General features: G+C 46.1%; 1 protein-coding gene across 1 annotated transcript; it reads left to right on the forward strand.

The window, feature by feature from the left end:
- The first annotated feature begins 2,761 nt into the window (after positions 1 to 2,761).
- Positions 2,762 to 7,144, forward strand: LOC133900084 (serine hydroxymethyltransferase 4). Its single transcript, XM_062341190.1, has 4 exons — positions 2,762 to 3,692; positions 5,221 to 5,611; positions 5,694 to 5,795; positions 6,655 to 7,144. Exons 1-4 carry the CDS (start codon positions 2,850 to 2,852, stop codon positions 6,897 to 6,899), a joined length of 1,581 nt encoding a protein of 526 aa, XP_062197174.1. The 5' UTR covers positions 2,762 to 2,849; the 3' UTR covers positions 6,900 to 7,144.
- The last annotated feature ends 18,108 nt before the right edge of the window (positions 7,145 to 25,252 follow it).

A 25,252-nucleotide genomic window follows, 5' to 3' on the forward strand; every position in this document is an offset into this window, starting at 1 on the left:
GGCATGGTTACCACAAGAGGCGAGCAACCTCACCTACCGCCAATGATGCAATCTCAACTTCCTAGTCTCTCTCTCACCAACCTCAACAACCCTGAGAGCCCCCAACAAAAAAAAGAAAAGAAAAAAGAAACATTTAAAGGTTAAAGTTCTCCGAGTTTTAACCAAACAACACTGACTAAGAATATTAGTTGGGCCAAGCAGGGAAGTATCATCTTGTGCTTAATAATGGAGAATTAGTAAAGAAACAAGACCACTAAGTTTTGTTTACGCGTGAAAAATGGTAGTATTAGTAAACCATATGTAGTTGGTAGGCACATGCGTCTCACCTGGCATGTTTGCTCTACATCTGAATACCGATGAAGACCTCCTCTTATCAAATAGTATGATGTGAAAGTACCATAGTTGCTGTCAGATGCATATTTCCCAACGAAGGTTAGTTGTGGCGATTTTCCCTCCATGTCGTACTATCGTTCAAGCACTTCTTAGAAAGCAATATAAATGATCATGATAATAAATAAACTAATTAGATATGGGATTAATTACCTTGTCTTGTTGGAAAATCTGAACTTCATATTTTCAAAAAAAAAAAACATATATGCAATTGGTCTAAGATGAAATCGCTAATTTGGGGGGCACTTGTTGGGAGCTTTTCCAATGGGCGTTCTATCCATCGCACACGCCAAATGAGGTGGCCAACATCTTGCCACAAGACAACTTCCTCCGTTCCCACCTTGTTGTGTTTCTATTTCTTCCTTCTAATGTTTCAGCTCTCTGGCACCTAATGTCACATCCACTTTACTAGGGTTATCATGTAAGAACAATGATGTTCTAAGAGTTGGTAAATTATGTATTTATTAAAATAGGTGGCTCAAGTCGTAAAGAAGGTTGTGTCAATTTCTATCTAAATATGATTATAATATTTTTAGTTTTTTTTATTCCACCGCAACAAAGTTTTGCACCCTAGTAAGTACAAAGATAAATGCAGAATGTAAATGATAGAGAGAATGTAAACTCGGCGTGCCAACTTTTTATGGAGGTATCAGAGTGTTGCTACCCTTCCCTAGTCATGGTTGTAGCCCATTGCAAAGGTCAAGCTTAGTGATTGGGTAATTTCATGGCTCCAACCATTAGAGCTCCCCATACGTTGGTAGGTCTCCTATTAGGTGCACCTGGATGCTCAAAGTAGTATTCACTATGGTAATATTGCACGGCACCGGTATGGGCCACTCCTTCCGCTCACAAGGCTTATGGCTGCTCCACAAACTTGGTTGAAGGGTTTCGCAAGACAACACTATCGTCAAGCAGTCTAAGTGCCAACAAATACCAAGAGTAACAAGTGTGTATCACTTACTTGATCTAAATCTAGGCTAGTCACCTAATTAGATGCACACTAGCTTTAAAATAGCACTAATAAAGTCCTTAATCTTATACTAATTGCCTTGATCCATATATCTTCACTTTATGGCTAAGGAACTCCAAAAAATGTGTATGAACCTTCCCTTGAGCTCTAGCACTTTCAAATGGCTAGGTGAAGGGGTATGTATGGAGCTAATTAAAAAAACTAACTGTTAGACAGAAGAAACTAGCTATTGTGCTCAACATCAGAAGCATCGGGGAATCATGTGGGGTCATCGAACAATCATGTGGGGTCACTAAGCAGTCTAGTGGCTTAAATCCTTACAACTCAGAACCTAACGGATGATCAGGTAGATCACCAGACAGTCTGGTGGCTTAAAATCCAAGAAAAATGGTCATTTGAATGGTCTGTTGTCCTTTTTCCCCCCTGAAAACTACCATCTACATTTTGGCAACAAATTTTTCTCTAAACTTCGATTTTGATGATCTTTGACTATATGGAAAGCTTATCTTCAGCTCTACACAAATCTACTTAAATCTTGAGCTAAAACACTTTTGATCAAATTCAGATACATAAGAAAACTTCATTTCAATCGTCTCTTTGTCTCGGCTTCGCTTATTTGTTTTGTTCCGGCTTCAATTCTCGATGACTTGAATCTTCCTCTTGGCCTATTAGAACTAGAAAAACCTAGTGTGCATCGTCACTATACTATGATCCTAAATAACATTAGATCAAGCTACTAAATCTAAACCCCTATTTGTAGTACGTCAAAAAAAAAATCTACACAAGTTATACTTTCAACACAATACTCACTTTGTGTAAATAATATATCTTTATATCTTTATAAAGTTTTTCCTTGACCTTGATGTGAATCCCTTGAGGTGTTTGGAACCTCAAATCCATCTTCTTCAATCGTGAGACTAAACCATTGCACAATAGCAAATCTTGTTAGTCTTATTGATCATGTTGATTAATCACCAAAATATACCAACCTTATGCTAGCGTCATTGATCTTTTATATCACCTCTGCTGTCCTGTTACCCATTATGTGACCCCACCGTTTGCCTCTCTCAAACCCTAGGTGCACCTGGTGTTAAGTTTAATTCTTTGTTAAGTCGAGTTTGAAGTTTTGATTCAAGTTGAAACTTGAAACTTTTCCTGTGTTGCAATTTTTTTGGTACTTGAAAGTCCTAGAACTGGATAGTTCAAAGTAGAATCTTATTCAAAGTTAAATTTGCTGGTTCAAAGTTCAACTTCGTTAATCGAAAGTTGTTTTTTTTATTATTGCGGGTGCAAAGTTAAGGACATCTAGACCCAGCCCATCTAGACCGTAGACCGAGCCCGGCCCAACACCCAGCGTCTCGCAGCCACACCAACCCCCACAGCGCCGCACCACCAGTCCACCGCACCCCTTACCCCGCGCGCATTCCGTCGAACACCTCGCCCGCACCCCATCCCCACCGGCCGCCACCACCCACCACCAACCTTCCACATGTGCACACGCGCCCTCCCCTCCACCTCCATCTCCACCGCTATATATCCTCGCGCCCCCTCCTCCCTCCACCGCTCCTCACCCCGTCTCCTCCGCCCCCTCCGCTGCCGCCTCTCCTCCCTCGCCTCCACCCCCTCCCTGTCCTCCCCCGCCGCCGCCGCCGCCATGGATCCCGTCGCGTCGTGGGGCCTGACCCCTCTCGAAGCCGCGGACCCCGTCGTCCACGACCTCCTGGAGCGGGAGAAGCGGCGCCAGCGGCGCGGCATCGAGCTCATCGCCTCCGAGAACTTCACCTCCTTCGCCGTCATGGAGGCGCTGGGCTCCCCGCTCACCAACAAGTACTCCGAGGGCATGCCCGGCGCCCGCTACTACGGCGGCAACGACGTCATCGACGAGATCGAGAACCTCTGCCGGTCCCGCGCTCTCGCCGCCTTCCGCCTCGACCCCGCTTCCTGGGGCGTCAACGTGCAGCCGTACTCCGGCTCGCCCGCCAACTTCGCCGCCTACACCGCGCTGCTGAACCCGCACGACCGGATCATGGGGCTCGACCTCCCCTCCGGCGGCCACCTCACGCACGGGTACTACACGGCGGGCGGGAAGAAGATCTCCGCCACCTCGATCTACTTCGAGAGCCTGCCGTACAAGGTGAGCGCCACCACCGGGTACATCGACTACGAGAAGCTCGAGGAGAAGGCGCTGGATTTCCGCCCCAAGCTCATCATCTGCGGTGGCAGCGCGTACCCGAGGGACTGGGACTACGCCAGGCTCAGGGCCGTCGCCGACAAGGTCGGGGCCCTGCTGCTCTGCGACATGGCCCACATCAGCGGACTCGTAGCCGCGCAGGTATAACGATTGGTTACTTTCAGAAATTTTATCTTTGCATCATGATTGCTCTTTCTTTCTGCACATTCCCATTTCCATTGTTGCTAATTCTGAATGATGGTGTTGTTATTGAATTGAAATGGCTGTAGATCTGAGAGGTGTGGTTGTTTGGATTCTATGTGGGATCTAGGCAAAAAATTACGGTGGTTATTGACTGGAATGTTGGAATATTTAATCGTATAGATTGGATCTGAGTGTTTTGCACGTTTACTGATTTAGGCAATTAGTTTTTGAATGGGCTCCTGTTGTCTGTTGCTTTGTCTCTAACCTTGTTTTCTAAATAGCAAAATGGTGGCTTGAGATTGCGGAAATTGAAATTTCGCCTGCTTTAGGTTGCTCGAATATTTTATCCTCTTGTGATGGCCATAGATCTGATAACCCATCTCTTGTTTTGGAGTATTCAATGGATATGATCCCGCTGTACACGCTCCTGCATTCATCATTGAAGTTTTGATCCATTCCCTTTATTCACAACAGGCAGTTTTAGTCTGTCCTTCAAATTTAGAAAATTGATGGCAGGAGTTATATTGGATCCCAATCCTGAGCAGCAAAGTCATTGGATATGTTAGTTTTCTATGTCATATATTTGCAGATAGCTTGCTTTAGGACAATGCGCTAGGAACAACTGCAACGTAGTTATGCTTGTGCAAATTACATAGCATCTGCTTGAGCCATTAATTCATAACAAGTTTAGGGCTCCATGCATGCACACCTATTTGAAGTCATATTCATTCATGCTTTGTGGCCTACCTTTATTATTGCATTGATCTTGCATGCATAGGCAATGTACGATGGAAGCTCAAAAACAATCTGTTGTAATGTATGGCATGCAGATTTCTAACTCGTGTGCATTGGAAGCCTCGAACTCCATCCTTTTACTAATAATGTATAGATTTAGCTAATATACTACTTGAATTTGGACATATTAACTTGGGTCATGAAACTTGCATGATTTTTGCTCCAATCGTATACACACAAGTACATTGTTCCTAGAACACAATTGTTTACATGTTAGTCCATTTTATGTCAGATCTTAGATATCCAGTCATACATAGGACGACAAATACTGATTTGTTATATGGGACATGCCTGTTGTAGATGATACACATGTAATGTAACATTGGGCACCTATATTTAGTTACACCTCTCTATAAGGACTAGGATGTGTGCATACTCCTGTATGGTTAGTTCTCAAACTGCACATTAAGACTATCCATTCCTCTGTTTCTTGTGATGTGTGAACGATAGACAGACGTGTAGTACTACATTAAGTATACAAATGAGCAAGCCTAGAATTTTTTCATAAAATGGTAGTTATTACTTATTAACACAACTAACAAAGCAGATGGTGATATTGTTTGGCTAATTCTCTAAGATCGTCCTTCTTGATTGTTTAAGGAATACCCGAACAGATTGGTGATTAAAATATGTTTAATCAGTCAAATAGTCTGTCTTCTAAAATTATTTCATTCCATTTCCTCCTTTTCAGGAAGCTGCAAATCCTTTTGAGTTTTGTGATGTAGTTACCACTACCACACACAAATCTCTCCGAGGGCCAAGGGCTGGCATGATCTTCTACAGGAAAGGCCCTAAGCCTCCCAAGAAGGGCCAGCCTGAGGGTGCTGTGTATGATTATGAAGACAAGATTAACTTTGCGGTGTTTCCATCACTCCAAGGTGGTCCTCACAACCACCAGATTGCTGCGCTTGCCGTAGCTCTGCAACAAACTATGGCACCTGGTTTCAAGGCCTATGCAAAGCAAGTGAAGGCCAATGCTGTTGCCATTGGAAACTATCTCATGAGCAAAGGCTACAAGATGGTGACTGATGGAACTGAGAACCACCTTGTTCTCTGGGATCTCCGCCCTCTTGGCTTGACTGGTATGCAAGTTAGCAATCTAACCACGCATCATTTTCTAGAGGGTGTATTATAACTTGTTCTAATGTTGGCTTATGTCTGCAGGAAACAAGGTTGAAAAGCTCTGTGACCTTTGCCACATCACACTGAACAAGAATGCTGTCTTTGGTGACAGCAGTGCATTGGCTCCGGGTGGTGTCCGCATTGGTCAGTATAATTTTTTTCTATTCTGTTGTGTTTATTACTTCGTTGGTTGCTGCAAATTATTAATATAATGTTAATTCACGATGCAGTTTGAACAATTTGGGTTGTTGTTTGCTATCCTCTATTCTCAAAAGAGTTTTTTGTTGTTGTGATAAATGGATTGGTGGGATGGAATAAGTTTTTTTATATATATACCATCTTCTTCCATCAGTTAACAAGACTTCTGAAAGGGTGAACTTTCAGTATTTCCAGACATTTGTTCCTAATGCAATACTGGATACCTGATTCACATGTCTCTTAAAATTGGCACCTTTGAAACTCCACGTTGTCAGTGTAGTGTCGGACTGTAGGCCTTGACAATGTGTAAGTATGTTCTATGGTCCAAAATCCTAATGGACTGTTGTTCTTGTGCTTTTGTCTGTCCCTTTCTTATTCCATGTGAACGATGAGTATACTCCCAATTCCCAAAGCACCATTATACCTCTTAGTAACTGAAGCTACATTAATAATAGTCAAGCTTAAAACTTTTTGGTGTCATAAATTTCATGGGCTACACTACAATAGTGATTGAAGACTTGCGCTTGGACCTTTAGTCCAGTATCATCCTTCCGCTAATATTTCACCCTGAAATTGCCTGTAAACTCAGCCGAGAAGCCTACAGGAAAACAGTATCATACAACAAAATTATGCACTCCTAGCTTGAATGTTGAACATATTAGTTCATAGCTGATGCTATGAAGCATCACTTCTATTTCTTCGTAAGCACTGGATGGAATTTTCTGAGCTACTTTGACTTTTTGCTACAGAACTTGCTGGAATGATAAAACAACGTTTCTGATGGGTTCTGGTTATGGTTTTGCAGGTGCCCCTGCGATGACCTCTAGGGGTTTGGTCGAGAAGGACTTTGAGCAGATTGGCGAGTTCCTCCACCAGGCGGTAACCATCTGCCTGAACATCCAGAAGGAGTATGGCAAGCTCCTCAAGGACTTCAACAAGGGCCTGGTGAGCAACAAGGACATCGAGAACCTCAAGACCAAGGTAGAGAAGTTCGCCGACTCCTTCGACATGCCCGGGTTCACTCTCGAGAGCATGAAGTACAAGGAGTAGAACAACACAGCATGGCGTGGCCTTCTGTACTAATCGTCATCCATCCGCTCTGCCCTTTTAAACCTTCTTTTGCCCTTACGATGATTATGCCTTATGGATTTTGTCAACCCGTCAAGATGATAGGTTCATAACGCCCCCTGCCTATCTGCTTTGGTCGCCATCCTTATTCCGTCATTTTCTTCTAGGAGTCGCATATGCGATTGTCAGTAAGGTATTTGCCAATAATAATCTTGTGGTTTCTGGTTGCCCTTGCTCTCATTAGCATGCGTTTTGCTCTCTCCTGCTGTTACATGCCATGGGAGCCCTGTTTGGAGCTGTGAAAATGCCGAATTTTTTGCCGGTTCGTGACGGAATTGAACTCTTTCCTGTGCGAGTTTTGAAAACTTTCCGCGTTTCAAACGGCCCTGGAATTCACACAGAAAGATCGTATGTTCGTATGCATTTGTCGTAACTAGTGAAGCGTTACAAGTGATGGCTTTCGCGAGCTGCTGTTGCTGAGTAAGGCGTGTTTGGTTGCTGCCCTGGCAGGCAGCTCCGGCGCAGGCAGCAGCGCCAGCCGCAGGTTTTGGACGCCTGAGCGTGATGCCTGGCCAGGCAGCTCTGGCCAGGGGAGCAAACAAACAGCCCCAAATGTTGTGGTGAACTGTACCTCCCGCCTCTGGGTATGTACGTATGTACCTGGCACGTTGCATGTGATATATCGAGACCGATCTAAGAAAATAATACATAGCACGTTGTTTGTGATACGTTGAGACCGATCAAATAAAATAATCAGTCTTATCTATGTATTGAGCATATAAATTAATTTTAACATATAGTAACTCATAGAGAAATATTATTACAATATCACATTTAATGTCATTAATAGTATTGCAAAAGCGATATTCAAGGGCCAAGATCTAAATGAACTATTGTGAAACTAAGTAGACTTTAATTCTTCGTGACGACTCCATAGACAAATCCGATGTACAAAGCAATACAGAAATATCTATCTTCAGCGAACTCTTCAATACCTTCTTTAACTGAGTGTTAGTGATAATAAGAGTGAACGTGTATCCTACTCAGCAAGTTATGAGAAAATAATATGTGTTGGGGATCATCTCCCGCCACGCCCTCACTCGAAGGTGACTGCGAAGTTAGCTGGAGGTGCTATGTGATAGCTGTCGTGCTGATTGCAGGAGTTCGCCCGTCAGTCGTGGAGATCACGGAGCGAAGTCGGTCGAAGGGTGCGGGCGTCCAAGCACCTTCTGGTCACCGAATTGGCGCATGCGAAGGCTAACCGACTTCGACTGTCGGGCGAAGCCTCGGTTCGCGTCCCGCGTCCTTTGGAGCGAGCGAAGACAAGACCAGGCCTTCGCCAGGGGGCGTCGAAGGCAGCTCGTCATGTGGTCGGGCTAAGAGGGCTTCGACACCCTTCGTGTGGACGGCCAGCTCGACAGTGGGCCCGACTACGGTTGTCCTGGATACTGTTGTAATTATGGGATCACGCTCATTTGTACCATATTACCCCCGGATATTCCGGGAATGTAGCAGGTTAGGGGGTAAGATATGTAAACAGGACTCGTGATCGCCGGGTACGAACTATAAATAGAGCCACATTGTAATCGTGAAAGGTAATTGAAAACTGTTCCGCTTCTAGTACGTGTGACTCTAAGGGACCTTCGCCACTTCCACCTCCGAAGGCCCACCTTGTCTGGGACTTCGATCCCAACAGTTGGTGCCGTCCGCGGGATCGAACCCACGAAGGCATGCCACCCAAGAAGAAAGCGAAGCCACCTGGAGGAGCGGAGGCGTTACTAGAACCCCCAGCCGCGGTCGGACCTTCGGCCGACAGAACCACTCCGGCCGTACCAGGATCAAGTAATGCCTCAGCCGGGGGGGGGGGCTTCGGCTGGACAAGAGCAGCATTGCGAAGTTGATGCAGCGCCACAACAAACTGCCGATGGCCAACATGACGACGCACTTCGGATGGACACAGAGGAAATGCCGATCATGGAGCCAATGGATCGCATTCGCTTCGATCTTCCAGAAAAAGAAGGCGAAAGAGGGCGGAACGAAGAATGGGAGGAACTAGGCGACTTCGCGGAGTTTGAACATGATGAAGAAATAAATGAAGAATGAAATGCTAGGCTAGAAGCTGAGGAGTTGGAAAGGCAGATTGCGCACAAGAAGCGCATGTTGCATGCCCTAGCAGCGACCTGGAAAGCTGCGGAGTACCGCCGGCAGGCAGACGAAGCAAGAAAAACGTTGGAAAAGATCCAAGAGGAAATCGATATACTCCAAGCGGAAGGCATGTCTTGCCGGCCGACGCCACCGGGAGATTTGATACGAGCTTCGCAAGAAGTTCGGCGAAGATCTTCCACGGGAGATCCTGAGTCACCCCTAGCAATGGGCCTGCAAAATCAGCCATGGCCGCTAGGATTCAAGATGCCCAGAGTGGTAATGTTTGATGGAGAATCAGATCCAAGAGAATTTGTCATGAGTTTCGAGGCAGCCGTAGAGTCAGCTAGTGGGGACGGTGTAACCTTGGCGAAGGCTTTCGTATTGGCAATAAAGGGAATAGCAAGGTCGTGGTACTCCGCCCTACCCCCGGGGTCCATATATTCATGGGAACAGCTACGCACTGCCCTGTATAGCAACTTCCAGGGGAACCGGGCAAACAACATCACCACAACCGACCTCTTCGCGCTGAAGCAGCAACCAACAGAAACTTTACAGAGCTATATGCGCCGATTCGTACACATACGTTGTCAGGCGAAGGGATTGAGCGAAGATATGATCATTGATGCCGCAATATAGGGCATAAAAGGGGGCCTGTTGGCAGGAAAGCTCACCAGAAAAAGACCCACAAGCATCCAGGAGCTGCTAAACAAGATGGAAGAATACTCAAGGTCTGAGCTCAATCATCTCCGAAGGAAAAATGAGTTTACGGCCTCAAGAGGCAGTTGGTGGCAATCAGAGAGACAGACCTCAGCGTCCAAGAAAACCCGAAGGTCTTGATTATCCAAGCCAAAAAGAAATCAACTAGATCAACCTCGGCCCGCCCGAAGCAGTCCAAGGCTTGTGCGAAGCCTACAACTCGTCCAATAGAGGAGGCCGGGCGGGCAGGGGAAGAGGCGGCGGAGGTAGAGTACGACCTTCGCACAACCCGGCAACCTTTTACTGCGAGCTGCACGGTGAAGGAGCAGGCCACCGGACTAAACATTGCCCACAGGTCGTGGCTATGAAAGAAAGTTTAGCGAAGCAGTCGGTAGATAACGGAAGGACAGTTCACCACGCAACAAGCTTTGCAAGAAGCGAAGGGTGGCTAAACCACAATCAGAACGTGGTGTTTCCGAACCAATGGCAGCAAATTCCAGCACCATAATATGCACCCGCACCTTCAACCCAATTTGATCAAACTAGGCAAATGAACATTCGGGGCGACCTACCCCCGCCACCGCCAAGACTTGCAATCGAGGCACCACCAGAAAGTAGCAAATCAGCTAATACCATAAACCATGGGTACAATGTGGTGCTGGCCATTTCAGGGGGGTCCAGCCAGCAAACAGAATCCAAGAGACAACGAAAAGAATACGTGCGAAGGGTTAACCACGTCGGAGTGGGACCAATGTACGTCAATTCAAGATGGTCCAGCATTCCCATTACATTCTCACAAGAGGATATGAGTGTATTAGATTATCCGCACACAGATGCCTTCGTCATTACCGTGAACATCTCGGGAAACGAAGTACATAGGATATTGATCGATGGAGTAAGTTCTGCGGACATTATCTTCGCTGATGCCTTCGACAAGATGGGGCTGCGAAGAAGTGACTTGAAACAAGCTGTTTAACAATCCCAATGTCATTTAGCAAACAGACGAATTTCCACACAGAGGAAACTACCTTCGATGTGGTGGACATTAGCTACCCATACAATGCGATATTTGGGAGGGGGTTCCTCAATAAATTCGGAGCAATACTGCACCATGCATATTTGTGCATGAAGATGCCTGGCCCAGAAGGAGTCATAAAGGTGTTGGGAGATCAGCGAGTTGCTAGGCGAATCGAAGTAGGAATAGCTCCAGGAAGAAGAAATGTCCACAACATCGCAGACCCTTCGACGGGTGCCGAAGCAGGCCACAACCAGCAAACCATAGAGAAATGTGCGAAGGCTGCACCAGAAGGACCTACCAGAATAGTACTGCTAAATCATGAAAAAGAAGATAAAAAGATCACAATAGGGGCAGAGGCCCCAGCAGAGGATCAGAAACAACTTGTAATGTTCCTTCGCAAAAACGACGATGTCTTCGCGTGGTCCCCCAGAGACCTGCAAGGAGTAAGTCGAAACATCATTCAGCACAAGCTAAATGTGGACCCCAAAGCGAAGCCAAGGAAGCAGAAGCTTAGAAAAGCTTCCGGGGAAAGAGAAGAAGCAACAAAGGCCGAAGTAGAAAAACTGCTCGATGCCGGAGTAATACGCGAAGTTATGCACTCGGAGTGGTTGGCCAACTCCGTATTAGTAAGGAAAAGCAATGGAAAGTGGAGAATGTGCATCGACTTCACAGATTTAAATAAAGCTTGCCCCAAAGATGACTTTCCACTGCCTAGAATTGACCAGCTCGTAGACTCCGCAGCCGGCTGCGAGATGCTAAGCTTCCTAGATGCTTATGCAGGGTACCATCAAATATGGATGGCAAAGGAAGACGAAGACAAAACGAGTTTCAGAACCTCTTTCGAAACATACTGTTTCGTAAGAATGCCTTTCGGACTCCGAAATGCTGGAGCAACCTTTACAAGGTTGGTACAGGCTGTATTAAAGCCGCAGCTGGGACAAAATGTATTGTCCTATGTTGATGACATAGTAGTAAAAAGTACCAGGAGAAGCCAACACATCGAATACCTCCGGGAAACCTTCGATAATCTGCGAAGAGCAGGTTTAAAATTAAATCCGGACAAATGCGTCTTCGGAGTGCAATCCGGAAGACTCCTAGGGTTTCTGGTGTCGAAAAGAGGCATCGAAGTGGATCCTCAGAAGATACAAGCAATTTTAGATATGAAACCGTCACATAACAGAAAATAAGCCCAACGGTTGACAGGAAGGCTAGCAGCATCGAACAGGTTCATTGCAAAGTCCGCCGAGCGAAGTCTACCACTCTTCAAGGTGTTAAAAAGTTCTGACCCTTTCAAATGGGGTGCCGAGCATCAGGCTTCCTTCGATGAGTTAAAAATTTACTTGACGAAGCTTACAGCACTGACCAGCCCGGATCCAGGCGCAGATTTGCTGTTATACATAGCGGCATCCCCCTCAGCAGTCAGCGCTGTTCTTGTACAGGAAAAACCCGAAGATAACAGGCTGCGCCAAGCACCGGTGTATTATGTATCCGAAGTACTAGCATGCCCAAAAAAGTCATACATAGAGTTGGAAAAGGTAGCGTATGCACTGGTAATGGCATCTCGCAAGCTCCGTCACTATTTCACTTCTCACAAGATTACAGTGCCAACTTCCCTACCCCTTCGTGACATGTTCGAAAATAAAGAAGCCATAGGAAGAATAGCGAAGTGGGCAACGGAGATTTCTCCATTCATGATTAACTTCGTGGCACGAACATCATTAAAATCGCAGGCGCTGGTAGATTTCGTGGCGGAATGGACACCTTCATCTGAGGCCTTGGATGACGAAGCAGCAGAACCTATCTGGACCGCATATTGCGACGGAGCTTGGGGAGCTACAGGAGCAGGAGTCTCGGCAGTGTTTTCACCTTCGGGGACGAAGCTGCGATACGCCACCAGGTTAGAGTTCCGCTCCACAAACAATACGGCGGAATACGAAGCTGTACTCCTGGCACTTCGCAAGGCGAAGGCTTTGGGAGCCCGGAGAATACTTGTCAAAATAGACTCGAAGGTCGTAGTAAGTGAAATTGAAAAAACATTCCAGGCAAAGGAACCAGAGCTGATCAAGTACAGAGCAGCAGTGCGAAGAATGGAAAAATACTTCGTCGGATTCACGGTCAAAAGTGTATCAAGGAATGATAACAACGAAGCAGATGAGCTAGCAAAAGCGGCTTCGCAGAACCTGCCCATGCCTCCAAATGTTTTCTATCAGAAGCTAACTGAACCGGCCCTCGATGACTGTTCCAACCAAACGCGCATGGTCACAACAATCGAGAGCGAAGACTGGCATTTTTCGATAATGGCATATCTGCGGGGTCAAAAACATATCGAAGATCGGGTCGAAGAAAAGCGCATGGCTCAGAGGGTCAGAAATTATAAAGTTATAGATGAAAATCTGTACAAAGCAGGAGTCTGCGCACCATTCTTGTGATGCATATCTCGGAAAGAAGGCCAACAACTGTTAAGTGAAATTCACAGCGGGTTGTGCGGCTCACATATCAGAACGAGGGCTTTGGTAGGAAAAGCATACAGGCAGGGCTTCTATTGGCCAACGACTGTAAGTGATGCGGACCAGCTGGTACGAAGTTGCCAACAGTGCCAATTCTGGGCGAAGGGATCAAACAGACCGACAACGAAGACACAACTCATTCCGCCGATTTGGCCATTGCGGCGATGGGGAATCGATATTGTCGGGCAGCTGTCGCCAGCCCCAAGAAATTTGCGGTATGCGGTGGTGGCAGTAGAGTACTTTTCAAAATGGGTAGAAGCAATGCCACTTGTGAGCATAACGTCAAGAAACATACAAAAATTCCTATGGCAGAATATTGTGTGCCGCTTCGGGGTCCCAAGCGAAGTAACCGTGGACAATGGTACTCAGTTCGATAGCGCAGGATTTAGAGATTTCTGTAATGGTCTAGGCATAAAAGTAATGTTTGCATCAGTATACCATCCACAATCTAATGGCGCAGTTGAGAGAGCAAATGGCATCATCTTCGCAGGGGTCGTGAAGCGTCTTCAAGGATTGCCAAAAGGAAAGTGGGTCGAAGAATTGCCCAAGGTACTATGGTCATTAAGAACAACGGTTGCAAGACCAACAGGATACACGCCATTTCGCCTCCTATTCGGCGAAGAGGCCATGACTCCAGAGGAATGCAAAACGAAATCATTCAGGGTCGGGAATGAACTAGACCAATGCGAAGAACTACCATCGAAAGATGCCCTTGAAGAAGTAAGATTGCAAGCCGCAAAAAACCTGGCCACTTACCAAAAAGAGACAAGAAAATGGAGAGATAGGAATGTATCCGAAAAGACCTTCGCACCCGGAGACTTGGTGTTACGAAGATTTGGTACAGCAACATCGGTTGGCAAACTTCAGAGTAAATGGGATGACCCCTTCATAGTTAAAAGATCTCTGAGACCTGGTTCTTATCATCTAGCCAATATGGAAGGTGAAGAGCTTCCACACACCTGGAACATAGACAACCTTCGCAAATTCTACGCCTGACGATCGGCAACTAAAGTCCGAGACTCCAATGTAATTTTTAATTTTTAATTTCATAGTAGTTCTTGTAATCACATTGTAAGGGTACTGCACTCTTTTCCTCACAGGGGGACCCCTTCACCAGGGGGTGAGGTTTTTAACGAGGCAGGAACCCATGTAAACAATGATAGTGCCACCCCCGCAAAAATGTTGTTTGTCTTGAGTAATAGTACTTTTCGTCGAAGTGCGCCAGCCTAAAGAGATTGGCGCACCAATTGACGACCAGAACGCGGTGCAAAGTGTAGGCAAGCAAGCGTACACTTGCGACCTTCGCGGGATTGAAAAAACCGCTAGAGGGCTAAGAGTGCCTGCCCCCGCACCGAAGGGAAAAACAAACCTTCGCGATAAAAAAACGAAGTGTCACTGAGCCAAAGAAAAGACAACGAACTTCGCTAAAAGTCGGGGGCTAAGAGTGCCTACCCCCGCACCGAAGGGAAAAACAAACCTTCGCGATAAAAAAATGAAGTGTCGCTGAGCCAAAGAAAAGGCAACGAACTTCGCTAAAAGTCGGGGGCTAAGAGTGCCTGCCTCCGCACCGAAGGGAAAAACAAACCTTCGGGACAAAAAAAAAAAAACGAAGTGTCCCTAAGCCAACTAAAAGGCAGCGCACTTCGTCGAGGGTAGGGGGCTAAGAGTGCCTGCCCAAATATCAACCGCCCCCCGAGTTGAAGTAAAATCAAGCCTTCAAGGCTAAAAGTCGGAGGCCAAGATTGCTTGCCCCCCCAGGCCAAAGTTACCTGCGAGTAAAAGTCGGGGGGGGGGGGCATTTTACAAAAATAACAATGATAATAATAAAAATATTAGCCCAGTACAATCGCAGGAAACTGCGGTGAAAATCGGGGGATGGGCTTCGTCAAAAAAGTCCAACCCGAAGATCCAACAAAGGTTCAGAACGCATCGAATCGTAGAAAACGCTTCGGGCGCCATGCTGCTAAAAGTGTAACAAAAGAACAAATCATAATACAAACTTGATTTATTCCACATCAGAATCAACATCTGGATCAACAAAATCCCTATACAAACAACTGAAAGAAAATTGATAAGCAATGCCTTCGCTGGCATGAAAACGCGACGATGGGGCCGAATGGGCCCCAACTTGATTATAATAAGACGACGACATAGGGGTATCGTCGTCACTACCACTTCGCTTGACTACCTGCGAAGAGGGACCACGCCGATAGCAAACTTGCGGTCTGTGCGAAACCGGCTCCTCGTCCTGAGGTTCAATCTTAGGCTCAACGAGCACCGATGTGCCTTCAACGTCTCCTTTTGCTGCACGGCGCAGATTTCGTTCAGCTCGTCGACTAGCTAGCGTCGAAGGACTAACAGATTTCCAAAATGCTTTTGTCCTAGCATTCATATCGTCATACGATCTACACTTCGCATGCCAATACCGCTCCAAATCGATATTAGCATGACATCGGTGAAATGATTCCCAGCAGGACCAGGACACATAAAAATTGTCCCTCATCATAGTCAAAGGCACAGCTTCTTCGGCTACCTGCGCAGTGTCCGAAGGAAGGACCTACGCAGGGAGCGCAAAAAGGTCAATAACACTTCGATATAAACATATAATATATTAACAGCCAATGTGTCACATCGTCAATTACAAAAACAAAAGCATAAACAATACAACCCTTCGTGCCAATTCAGCCCACCTTCCCAGTATCTTCGGCTGCCGTAGTCATCGGTTTCGACGAGGTGTCATCCCTCGCCTTGGCCTAATTAATAATAATAAATACATTACTATCACACATAACCCCTTTCATAATCTTCGACCAGACAAAACAAAAGCTAAGTTGCCATACCCTTTGTCGGTTCAATTCGGCCTCTCGAAGAGCGAGCTCGCGGCCGTGCTTGCACCAGTAATTGGTGGTGAATGATTGAGCAGTGCTCTTCGATGCCTTTGTAATAGCCGAAGTTGACAGATCCAAAGGGTATTAGAAGGAAGGTCTTTGGAGAGCAGTATGATGGTTGCAACCCGTCATCTCGATAGATTGCACGAGACTTCGGGTGGCAACCATGGCGCAGAAGTCGCCGTAAAGTTGTGCAGCTGGAAGGAGGCTACTACTGGTCTTATTGATCCAACTAATAAGTCCACCCAGTCCTACAAGTTTGAGTGATGGGGGTGTCGCCGAGGCGCCTATATCTTCGAAGGTACGGCTGATTGCTTCGCACGCGGCGACCGCCTTCGGCTCAAGCTCCCCAATGACATTAAGAGCATCGTCGTTGTAAGCCTTCAATTCGCTTAGTTCAATCTGCAGCCGCTCAGCTTTCTCTTTCTCCGACGCGCAAAGTGCTTGCAGTTCGCAAACTTGCGCCTCGGAGGACTATAGATTCTGTCGAAGACAGCTCACTTTGCTATCCGCAATCCCCTTCTCCGAGCGAAGGGTGTTAACCTCCATTTCAAGCTGCTCCAATCGTAACTCTGCATCCTTCGCACGCCGCGACATCTCGCGTTTCTGGCCCTCAGCTTTTTCCGCCCGCTTTTGCAGCAAGTCAATCTGGGCCTGAGCGCTTCGGGCACGGGCTTCGGACTTTTCTGCTTGCTTACGTTGAGCTCGTGAGAGGAGCAAAACCTGAAATATCAAATGCAAGTCAGTAAAATACCGAGTTTTTTTTTTCTTTCAATGTAAGAAAATATACGATATACCTTCGCTATAGCCACATAGGATGCATCGATCAACTCGCTTGAAGACTTCTGGGCAAGCGGAATTTTGAGCTCAGGAAGAACGAAGGTTCCAAACATCGTTTTTGCATCACTGACCTCCCCGATACTCGGTTCAAAAGCGGCGGGCCGCAAAGCCTTAGGCGCAATGGCCTTCACGTCGAGCAGCCCGCCGAGACCCATCAAACCCTTCCCTCTGCGGCGGGGCGCACTTGGCGTTGAATCTTCGGTCTCGGAAGATGAGCTCGAAGGTGAGGAGGGCAATGAGTACGCCGCCACCTCCACGTCATCGCCACCTTCGGCTGCGGGCTCCTCCTGAACGGCGGGCTCGGTTATTGCGCCCGTCTCTGTCAATTCCTCGTCGTCGCTCAGAATTAACGTCGGAAGATCGACACGCGAGCAAAACAAGGACTTCGGCGCCTGGACCTCCTGCGCGCCTTCAGAACTCTCCCGACGGGCCATGTCGCGCGAAGCAGCAGAGCCCTCCGGAGACGTTTCTGTGTGAAAAACCTCGGGCGAAGGCTTCAAGCACGGTTTGCTGCGATGATTTCAACCGCACATCTGGTGCACGGTTTCCCTTCACTTCTTCGCATTTGGATACAAGGTACTCTTTGGCCTCCACCTTGTGGTAAAACCACCACTGAGTCCAATCACTAGGCCACTTATTCTTGTATACAACCACGGGAGTAGACAAGCCAGCGCGATAGGTGAAGTTCAGACACCCGTAGTGGGCCTCGCTCTGCACTCCGCGGGCGAAGACCGGCTTTGGTTGGTGATGCAGTCGGTGCGCGGCGGAGAAGGCCCTAGCGAACGCCTTAACCCCCTCCGATCGAGTGGCCCAGGTGAAAAGACTCATTCTAACTATGGCGTTAGGTGTCAGCTGATGCAAATAGACCTCGAAGAGTTTTAACACCTTGGTCACCATCTCGTCACAAGGAAGCCGAAGCCAGCCCAAAAATAATGCACAAACACGATAGCCTCATCGTCAGCGGGCTCCGGTATCTCTTGTTTACCGGGAAGCCGGACCTTCGAGACATCGCTAATCAATCCTTCCCTGACAAGGCTAGCTAGAACTTCACCATCTACTTTGGACTGCCCAATCCAGTAAGTCTTCGGTCGGGAGGACTTGAGTTTCGGAGCCATCTAGTCCAAGAAAATCCTTCAACAGCGCGAAGGCAATCGGGGGCTTCGTCTAGGGCATCCGAAAAACTGTAACTTACTTCGTACGAGAGCGACAACTTTTACCAAGGGCACGGTGAAATTTTTTGACAGCAGCCGGTATTTATAGGGGGAGACGGACGCGGTTACAACTTCCAGCATCAAAAATTGTACCGACACCGGAAACTGTGCTCGGATAACTACCATGAACATTAAATGTAGGCAGTTATAGAGATCGTTGCGACGGTGCTAAAGAGTATAAAAAAAATTAATTAACAGCGTGCATTGGATCCAGCTAACTTTGACAGGCCGAAGGGGGACGGCGTTTAGATATCTCGAAGACTACAGGCTCGGCCTATCGAAGATAAACCTTGCCAGTAGGGGGCTACTGTTGGGGATCATCTCCCGCCACCCCCTCACTCGAAGGCGACTGTGAAGTTAGCTGGAGGTGCTACGTGATAGCTGTCGTGCTGATTGCAGGAGTTCGCCCGTCAGTCGTGGAGATCACGGAGCGAAGTCGGTCGAAGGGTGCGGGCGTCCAAGCACCTTCTGGTCACCGAATCAGCGCATGCGAAGGCTAACCGACTTCGACTGTCGAGCGAAGCCTCAGTTCGCGTCCCGCGTCCTTTGGAGCGAGCGAAGACAAGACCAGGCCTTCGCCAGGGGGCGTCGAAGGTAGCTCATCATGTGGTCGGGCGAAGAGGGCTTCGACACCCTTCGTGTGGACGGCCAGCTCGACAGTGGGCCCGACTACTGTTGTCGTGGGTATTGTTGTAATTATGGGATCACACTCATTTGTACCATATTACCCCCGGATATTCCGGGAATGTAGCAGGTTAGGGGATAAGATATGTAAACAGGACCTGTGATCGCCGAGTACGAGCTATAAATTACAAACCTGATCGAGAGGCCAACAAAACGCAGCGGAAAAATAAAGCCCAAGCCACTAGCAGCTTAGGATGCGAACATGATTTCTAACTCTACTCTTCATCCTTACCTTCATCTCCAGCGAAGTCGGCATTAGCTTTCTCATTTGAATGACAGCAAGAGTGGGTACGGAATGTACTCAACAAGCCTATAACATCCATGCTCCTAGGTAAGTGGTAACTGTTTCGGTGATTAATGACAACCATATCATTGTGACTAATGCGTATGTTTTGAAGGAAATCAAATTCTTTATTTTACAATGATTTAATGATTTTTCTTGGTCCCTCATGGAATTCTATTGGTCGATCAAAGGACTTTTGCGTCAAGATTAAGGATCTTCTAGTTCTAAGTATCACAAGGTGATGAATGACACTTAGAGTAGTTATAGGTTTTATCTTGTCTTTTGATTGTACTATAAAGGGGGGCTAAGTGTTGTAATTTGACCTAATTGAGTCTAGACATAGTTGGATTTACACTTGCGAAAATCTAGCACTAGGTAGCTCAAAAAATCCATAGGTGAGAAGTTGAGAAGTTAGAACTCAAAGTCGATTGAATTGGACGAGTTCTAGAAAGTTTGTTCTCACCGGATTATCTGGTGTGAGAAGTTTTTTACTCACCGAACTATTTATCTTTTCTGCGAAGACTTCAACTGAACTCACTGGATTGTCCGGTGATGGAAGGATTTGTGTACCGAAGTATTTAACACAAGAGTAATTTAACAGAAGAGTCATTTAACAGAAGACTTTAACTGAACTCATTGGATTGTTCGGTGATCTGAAGAATTCATACACCGGGCCATTTAACAGAAGCTTGATATTTTTGGAGGAAATGGAGTATATAACTCACCGGACTATCCGGTGATGCTATATGGAAGAACACTGGAGCATTTTGCAACAGCTACTGACAATTGGTAAATCAGCATGTGGAAAAAGTTAACTCACCGGATTGTTCGGTGTTAACAGATGCGTGTGCACTGGACCATCCGGTGTTCACAGGAAAAGTGAGTGATTGGACAATGGCTAGATTTGTACCTCTAGCCTATATATACCTCCTCACTTGGTTTCATTTGTCTCTCTTGCAACCCAGAAGCATTCATACACATTGTGTATCATCTAGAGGCAAGGGAGAGCACTTGAAGTGATTTGCAAGTTCTTAATTGAAGATTAAGGACTCCATTAGTGCTCCAAGAGTAGTGAGTGTGCATATAGCTATTGTTTTAGGTTTGATTGGGATCAAGTGAACCAGTTAGCTTGTTACTCTTGTTGCTTGGCAACACCTAGCCGATCGTGGAGATTTGAGGTGTTCTCGGTGAGCTCTTGGAGGTCTTGTGGGAGCCCCAGGAAGCTCGTGTACTTGGTTTGATGCTCACCAATTCGGAGATGGAGAAGTGGCAATCACTAGTGAGCACTTGAGTCTCGGTGACTCAAGGGGGAGCAACATCCTTATATGGATGCTCCAACGAGGATTAGTGGAGAGTGCCAACTCTTCGATACCTCGAGAAAAATTTGTCCTCTTTCTCTACTCTTGTTATATTTTGTATTTTGCTTCTAGCATTTATTTCATGCAAGTTTAAATTTCGTACTTTACTTATGTTTTATATGCTTGCATGTTTGTGCTTATCTTTCTAGCTTGATAAGTCGTCTAGTTGCTTTTATACATTCTAGGCTAAGGTTGCTTCTTATTCTAGAAATTGGTAGTTGGTTTAGTTTTTAATTAGTGCGCTATTGACCCCCTAGGGCCATTAGATCCTTTCAATTGATATCAGAGTCTCATGCTCTTGTTAGGCTTTAAATCCTAGAGCAATAGCCCCGGGGAATGGAAGTAGCTCTCAATCAATTTAAGATACTTCCAAATAAAATTATGCAATGATATGTATTCTCGCATGAACATGCTTGTAAAAGAAATTAACTCTCTTGAACTAACTCAATTGTCTCAAGGAGACGTTATTCGCAAGATCTTGATGGTACTTCCAAAGCCGCAATACAACATTGTCATCTCTCTTCTTCATGAAAAGGACACCAATGACATGACCATCACCAATGCTGTTGAAAAAATATGTGCACATGATATGTTCTTATTTGGAGATCATGAGTCTTCATCCAAGAAAAATCTTGTTCTCAAGGCGAAGATGGTTGATAAGAAGAAGAAGAAGAAGAAGAAGAAGAAGAAGAAGAAGATAAAGCACCCATCATCAAGCGAAAGCTATGAAGAAGATAGTGATGATAATGACTCCGACATCGAGCTTGCTCTTCTCATGAGAAGAACTACAAGGATGATATCAAAATTCCAAAAGAAGGGCTACAACTATGATCCCAAGAGGAACTAATTTCACCTAAAGAAATTTGACAAGTTCGGTGGAGAAGATAAGAAGAGGTGCTACAGTTGTGATGAACTTGGCCACATGTCATATGATTGCCCTTAACCCAACAAGAAGAACATGAACAAGGGCAAGAAGATTGAAGCAAATGAAGATGAGGACAAGCACAAGAATAAGAGCCAAGATAAGTATTCAAGGAAGAAGCTCTTTAACAAGAAGGGTAGAGGACGCAAGGCCTATATTGTTGGTGAATAGGTTTCTAGTGAAAGCTCAAGTGATGACTCAAGTGATGATGAAGGCAACAACCTCGCGGGCCTTGCTATCACCAATGATGATGATGCATCCCTACCTCCACCACCTATGTGCCTCATGGCAAAAAGTAACAACAAGGTGAGTAGTGATGAAGAGGATAGTAGTGATGATGATAATAGTCTTTCTCCTAGTGATCTATCTAAGCTCATGAATGATTATGCTACTATCATCAAGAAACAAAAAGCTAAAATCAAGTCACTTGAAAATACTAATGCTATGCTTAGTTCTAGTCACAATGAGTTGCTTGCTAAATACAATGATGTGCTTAAGAAAAATGATGAAGTAGTTGCATCTAGCAAGTCTCTTGAGGCTAGTAACAAAAAGCTAAAACTCGAGCATGTTGACTTGAAATGCAAATATCAAGAACTTGAACTTGCATATGATGCCATTGATTCTTCTCTAAATGAATTGTCTACTACTAAAGTAGTTAAGATCAATGCATCTACATCTTGTGATGATCTCCTTGAAATACCTTGCTCATCTTCATGTGATGATGTATCATCTTTAAAGACTAACCATGCAAGGGAAAAAGAGCTTAGGGATGATATTGCAAGCTTAAATTCATTTGTGGCCCGGTTGACTAACGGGGAGTACAAGCATAAAGAAATCCTCATAAAGAATACTATGTACTACAACAAGAGAGGCATTGGTTACTTCCCAAACCCGGTGGAAAAGGTCATCAAGTCACCGGAGATAAACAAGTGCTTCATCAAAGAAGTTCGCTCCTATTGTCAACATTGTGAAGTCACCGGTCACCACACAAGGGGGTGTCCCATTCCTTCCAAACCCCTTCCCATTTTGCCATAAAAATACAAGTCTACATTTAATGGTCATCATTTTCTATTGCATAAGCTTAAGAGTACACAACATATGACTGGCAATGTAAAGGTGTTCACCTCTCTATAAGATGAAGTGGGCGGACATGATAAAGTCACCTTTGGTGATAACTCAAAACAAAATGTGGTAGGTTTGGGTAAGGTGGCTGTTGGTGACATAAGAACCGGGGGTCCCCGAGTCCCGAGGCCAGGACAGCAGAGTGCCACATGGTGCCTTCCCTTGGGGACTTTTCCCCGAGGTCTGAGAAGACCAAGTTCCAGGAGAGGGTGCTTGGGGCCATGAACAGTGGTCCCCGAGTACCCGAGTTCCCCGAGGACCCGAGAAGTACGAGTTCCGGTAGAGGGCGCTCGGGGCCATGAACAGTGGTCCCCGAGCACCCGAGTTCCCCGAGGACCCGAATAAGCACAGTTCCGGGAGAGGGCGCTCGGGGCCATGAACAGTGGTCCCCGAGTGCTCGAGTTCCCCGAGGAGCAAGAAAAGGCATATCCAGGAGAGAGTGCTCGGGGCTATGAACAGTAGTCGCCGAGCACTCACAGTTCCCCGAGGACCTGAGAAGCCCTTCGCGGGTGGTCCCCACAAGGGCTCAACGGTGAGGTGTCAATTGGTGAGAGGCCCGATGCTACATTTGAGAGGGAACGTGGCCTGTCACTTCCAACCACTCCCCCACGCCTGCTGTCAGTCCCTGCCACAGCCTGGCAGGGAGGCGTGGGGACATTTAATGCGGCGGGTCCCATCACGCGTCATCCGGCGTGCCTCGGGATATCGTCGCAGGGCTCGAGGCATATCGCCTGCCGCTCTGCTGTGTCAGGATTGCTCTGACCGGGCGGGCACGCGGGGTTGCTCGGTGGCTGCATGGTGGGCCCTCCCCGCAGCACCCGTTGAAAAGCGGGATGATGACGACAGGATTGGACGGGGGCGCGTTTTCAACCCCCCCGTAACATCAAGCTGCAGCCCATGATGGTTGTTTTTTCATTTATGGTGCCTAGGAACTTGCGCTATCCTTTTTGGGCACGCTAGGCCACCCCGATGGGGTATAAGAAGGAGCTTGAGGTCGATGGAGGAGAAAGAGGCTCTGGAAGACAGAAGTTGAAGAAGCCCAACAGACGAAGAACAAGACACACGAAGCTCTAGACTTAGACAAAAACCCCTGTAACACAAGAGATCCTCAAAGAGGCATTCCTAGAGCATTTATAGCATACACACAGGAGTAGGGTATTACGCTCCGTGCGGCTCGAACTTGTCTAAAATCCCCTGATCATTTATTTCCAATAGCATCCGATCATCCATCCCACCTGCATCCATTTACTCTCATTTATTTCATGTACGAGGTAGATTCAGAATAATTCTCCCGGCCGAATCTCAAAGGGGGTCCCTCCGGATCCCCGCTTATGGAGTTCATTCTCCGATAGTGGCAATCTCCAATAATCTCTCTATCTCCAATGTACTTTTAATTGAGTCTCTGAGTTTCAATATACTTTCTGTAGCTCAACTATGTGATTTAGGCTTCACATGCTTATTTAGTGATGTCGATGTTATCATTATTAGCAAGAAGCATAATGATCTAATCTTTAAAGGCTTTAGACATGGACATATATATCTTGTGGATTTTTCATCTAATGAAGCTAGTTTGATAACGTTCCTCTTCACCAAGACATCTTTGGGTTGGCTTTGGCATCGACGACTTGCTCATATTGGAATAAGCCAACTTAAGAGAGGCATTCAAGAACGGAATGGTGGTCGGTTTGAAGGATGTAATCTTCGAGAAGGACAAATTGTGTAGTGCTTGCCAAGTGGGAAAGCAAGTTACAAGATCACATCCTTACAAAAGGTTATGATGTCTATATCAAGACCCTTGGAGCTACTACACATGGACTTCTTCGGACCAACCACCTACAAAAGTCTTGATGGTAATCTCTATTGCTTTGTCATTGTTGATGATTATACGAGATACACTTGGACTTTCTTTCTAGATGACAAGAGCAAGACCGTTGAGATCTTCAAAAAATTTGCAAAGAGGGCTCAAAATAAGTTTGAAGCAACATTAGTGAAGATCCGAAGCGACAACAGGACAGAGTTCAAGAATACTCAAGTTGAAAAGTTTTGTGAAGAAAGAGGCATCAATCATGAGTTTTCATTCACCTACACTCCTCAACAAAATGGTGTGGTGGAGAGGAAGAACAAGACATTGATTACACTTGCAAGAACTATATTGGATGAGTATGGTACACCAGAGAAGTTTTGGGCGAAAGCAATCAACACGGCATGCCATGCGTCAAATAGAGTGTATCTCCACCAACTATTAAAGAAGACGTCATACGAGCTTCTTATTAGGAGGAAGCCCATGCTTCATCTTTAAAAAGAGAGAACGCCTAGGGAAGTTTGAGTGTTATTGTGATATTGGATTTCTTGTTGGTTATGCATCTAACTTCAAAGTATATAGAGTATTCAACAATACTATCGATTTTGTTGAAGAAACATGTGATGTGGAGTTTGATGAATCTAATGGCTCCCAAGGAGAAGGTATTGCTTGTGATGATGTAGGTGATGAACCTTTGACAGAAGTGATGAAGAAGATGACCGTTGGGGATGTCAAGCCTAAGGAGGATGACAAAGACATGCCTACTACTTCCACTCCACATACCTCCTTAGCACCCCAAGTGGATCAAGATGAAGAAAAGGATGAACAACATCTTCCTATATATGATACACACATCTCTC

This window comes from Phragmites australis, chromosome 19, assembly GCF_958298935.1.
Source record: "Phragmites australis chromosome 19, lpPhrAust1.1, whole genome shotgun sequence".
NCBI classification, from domain to species: Eukaryota; Viridiplantae; Streptophyta; class Magnoliopsida; order Poales; family Poaceae; genus Phragmites; species Phragmites australis.

Bases quoted from the DNA above. Each gene is read 5' to 3' on its own strand.
- LOC133900084 (XM_062341190.1), top strand. From the start codon at position 2,850: ATGTGCACACGCGCCCTCCCCTCCACCTCCATCTCCACCGCTATATAT. The intron at 3,693-5,220 runs GTATAACGATTG...CCTCCTTTTCAG, and splicing joins GCGGACTCGTAGCCGCGCAG to GAAGCTGCAAATCCTTTTGA. The intron at 5,796-6,654 runs GTCAGTATAATT...ATGGTTTTGCAG, and splicing joins TCCGGGTGGTGTCCGCATTG to GTGCCCCTGCGATGACCTCT.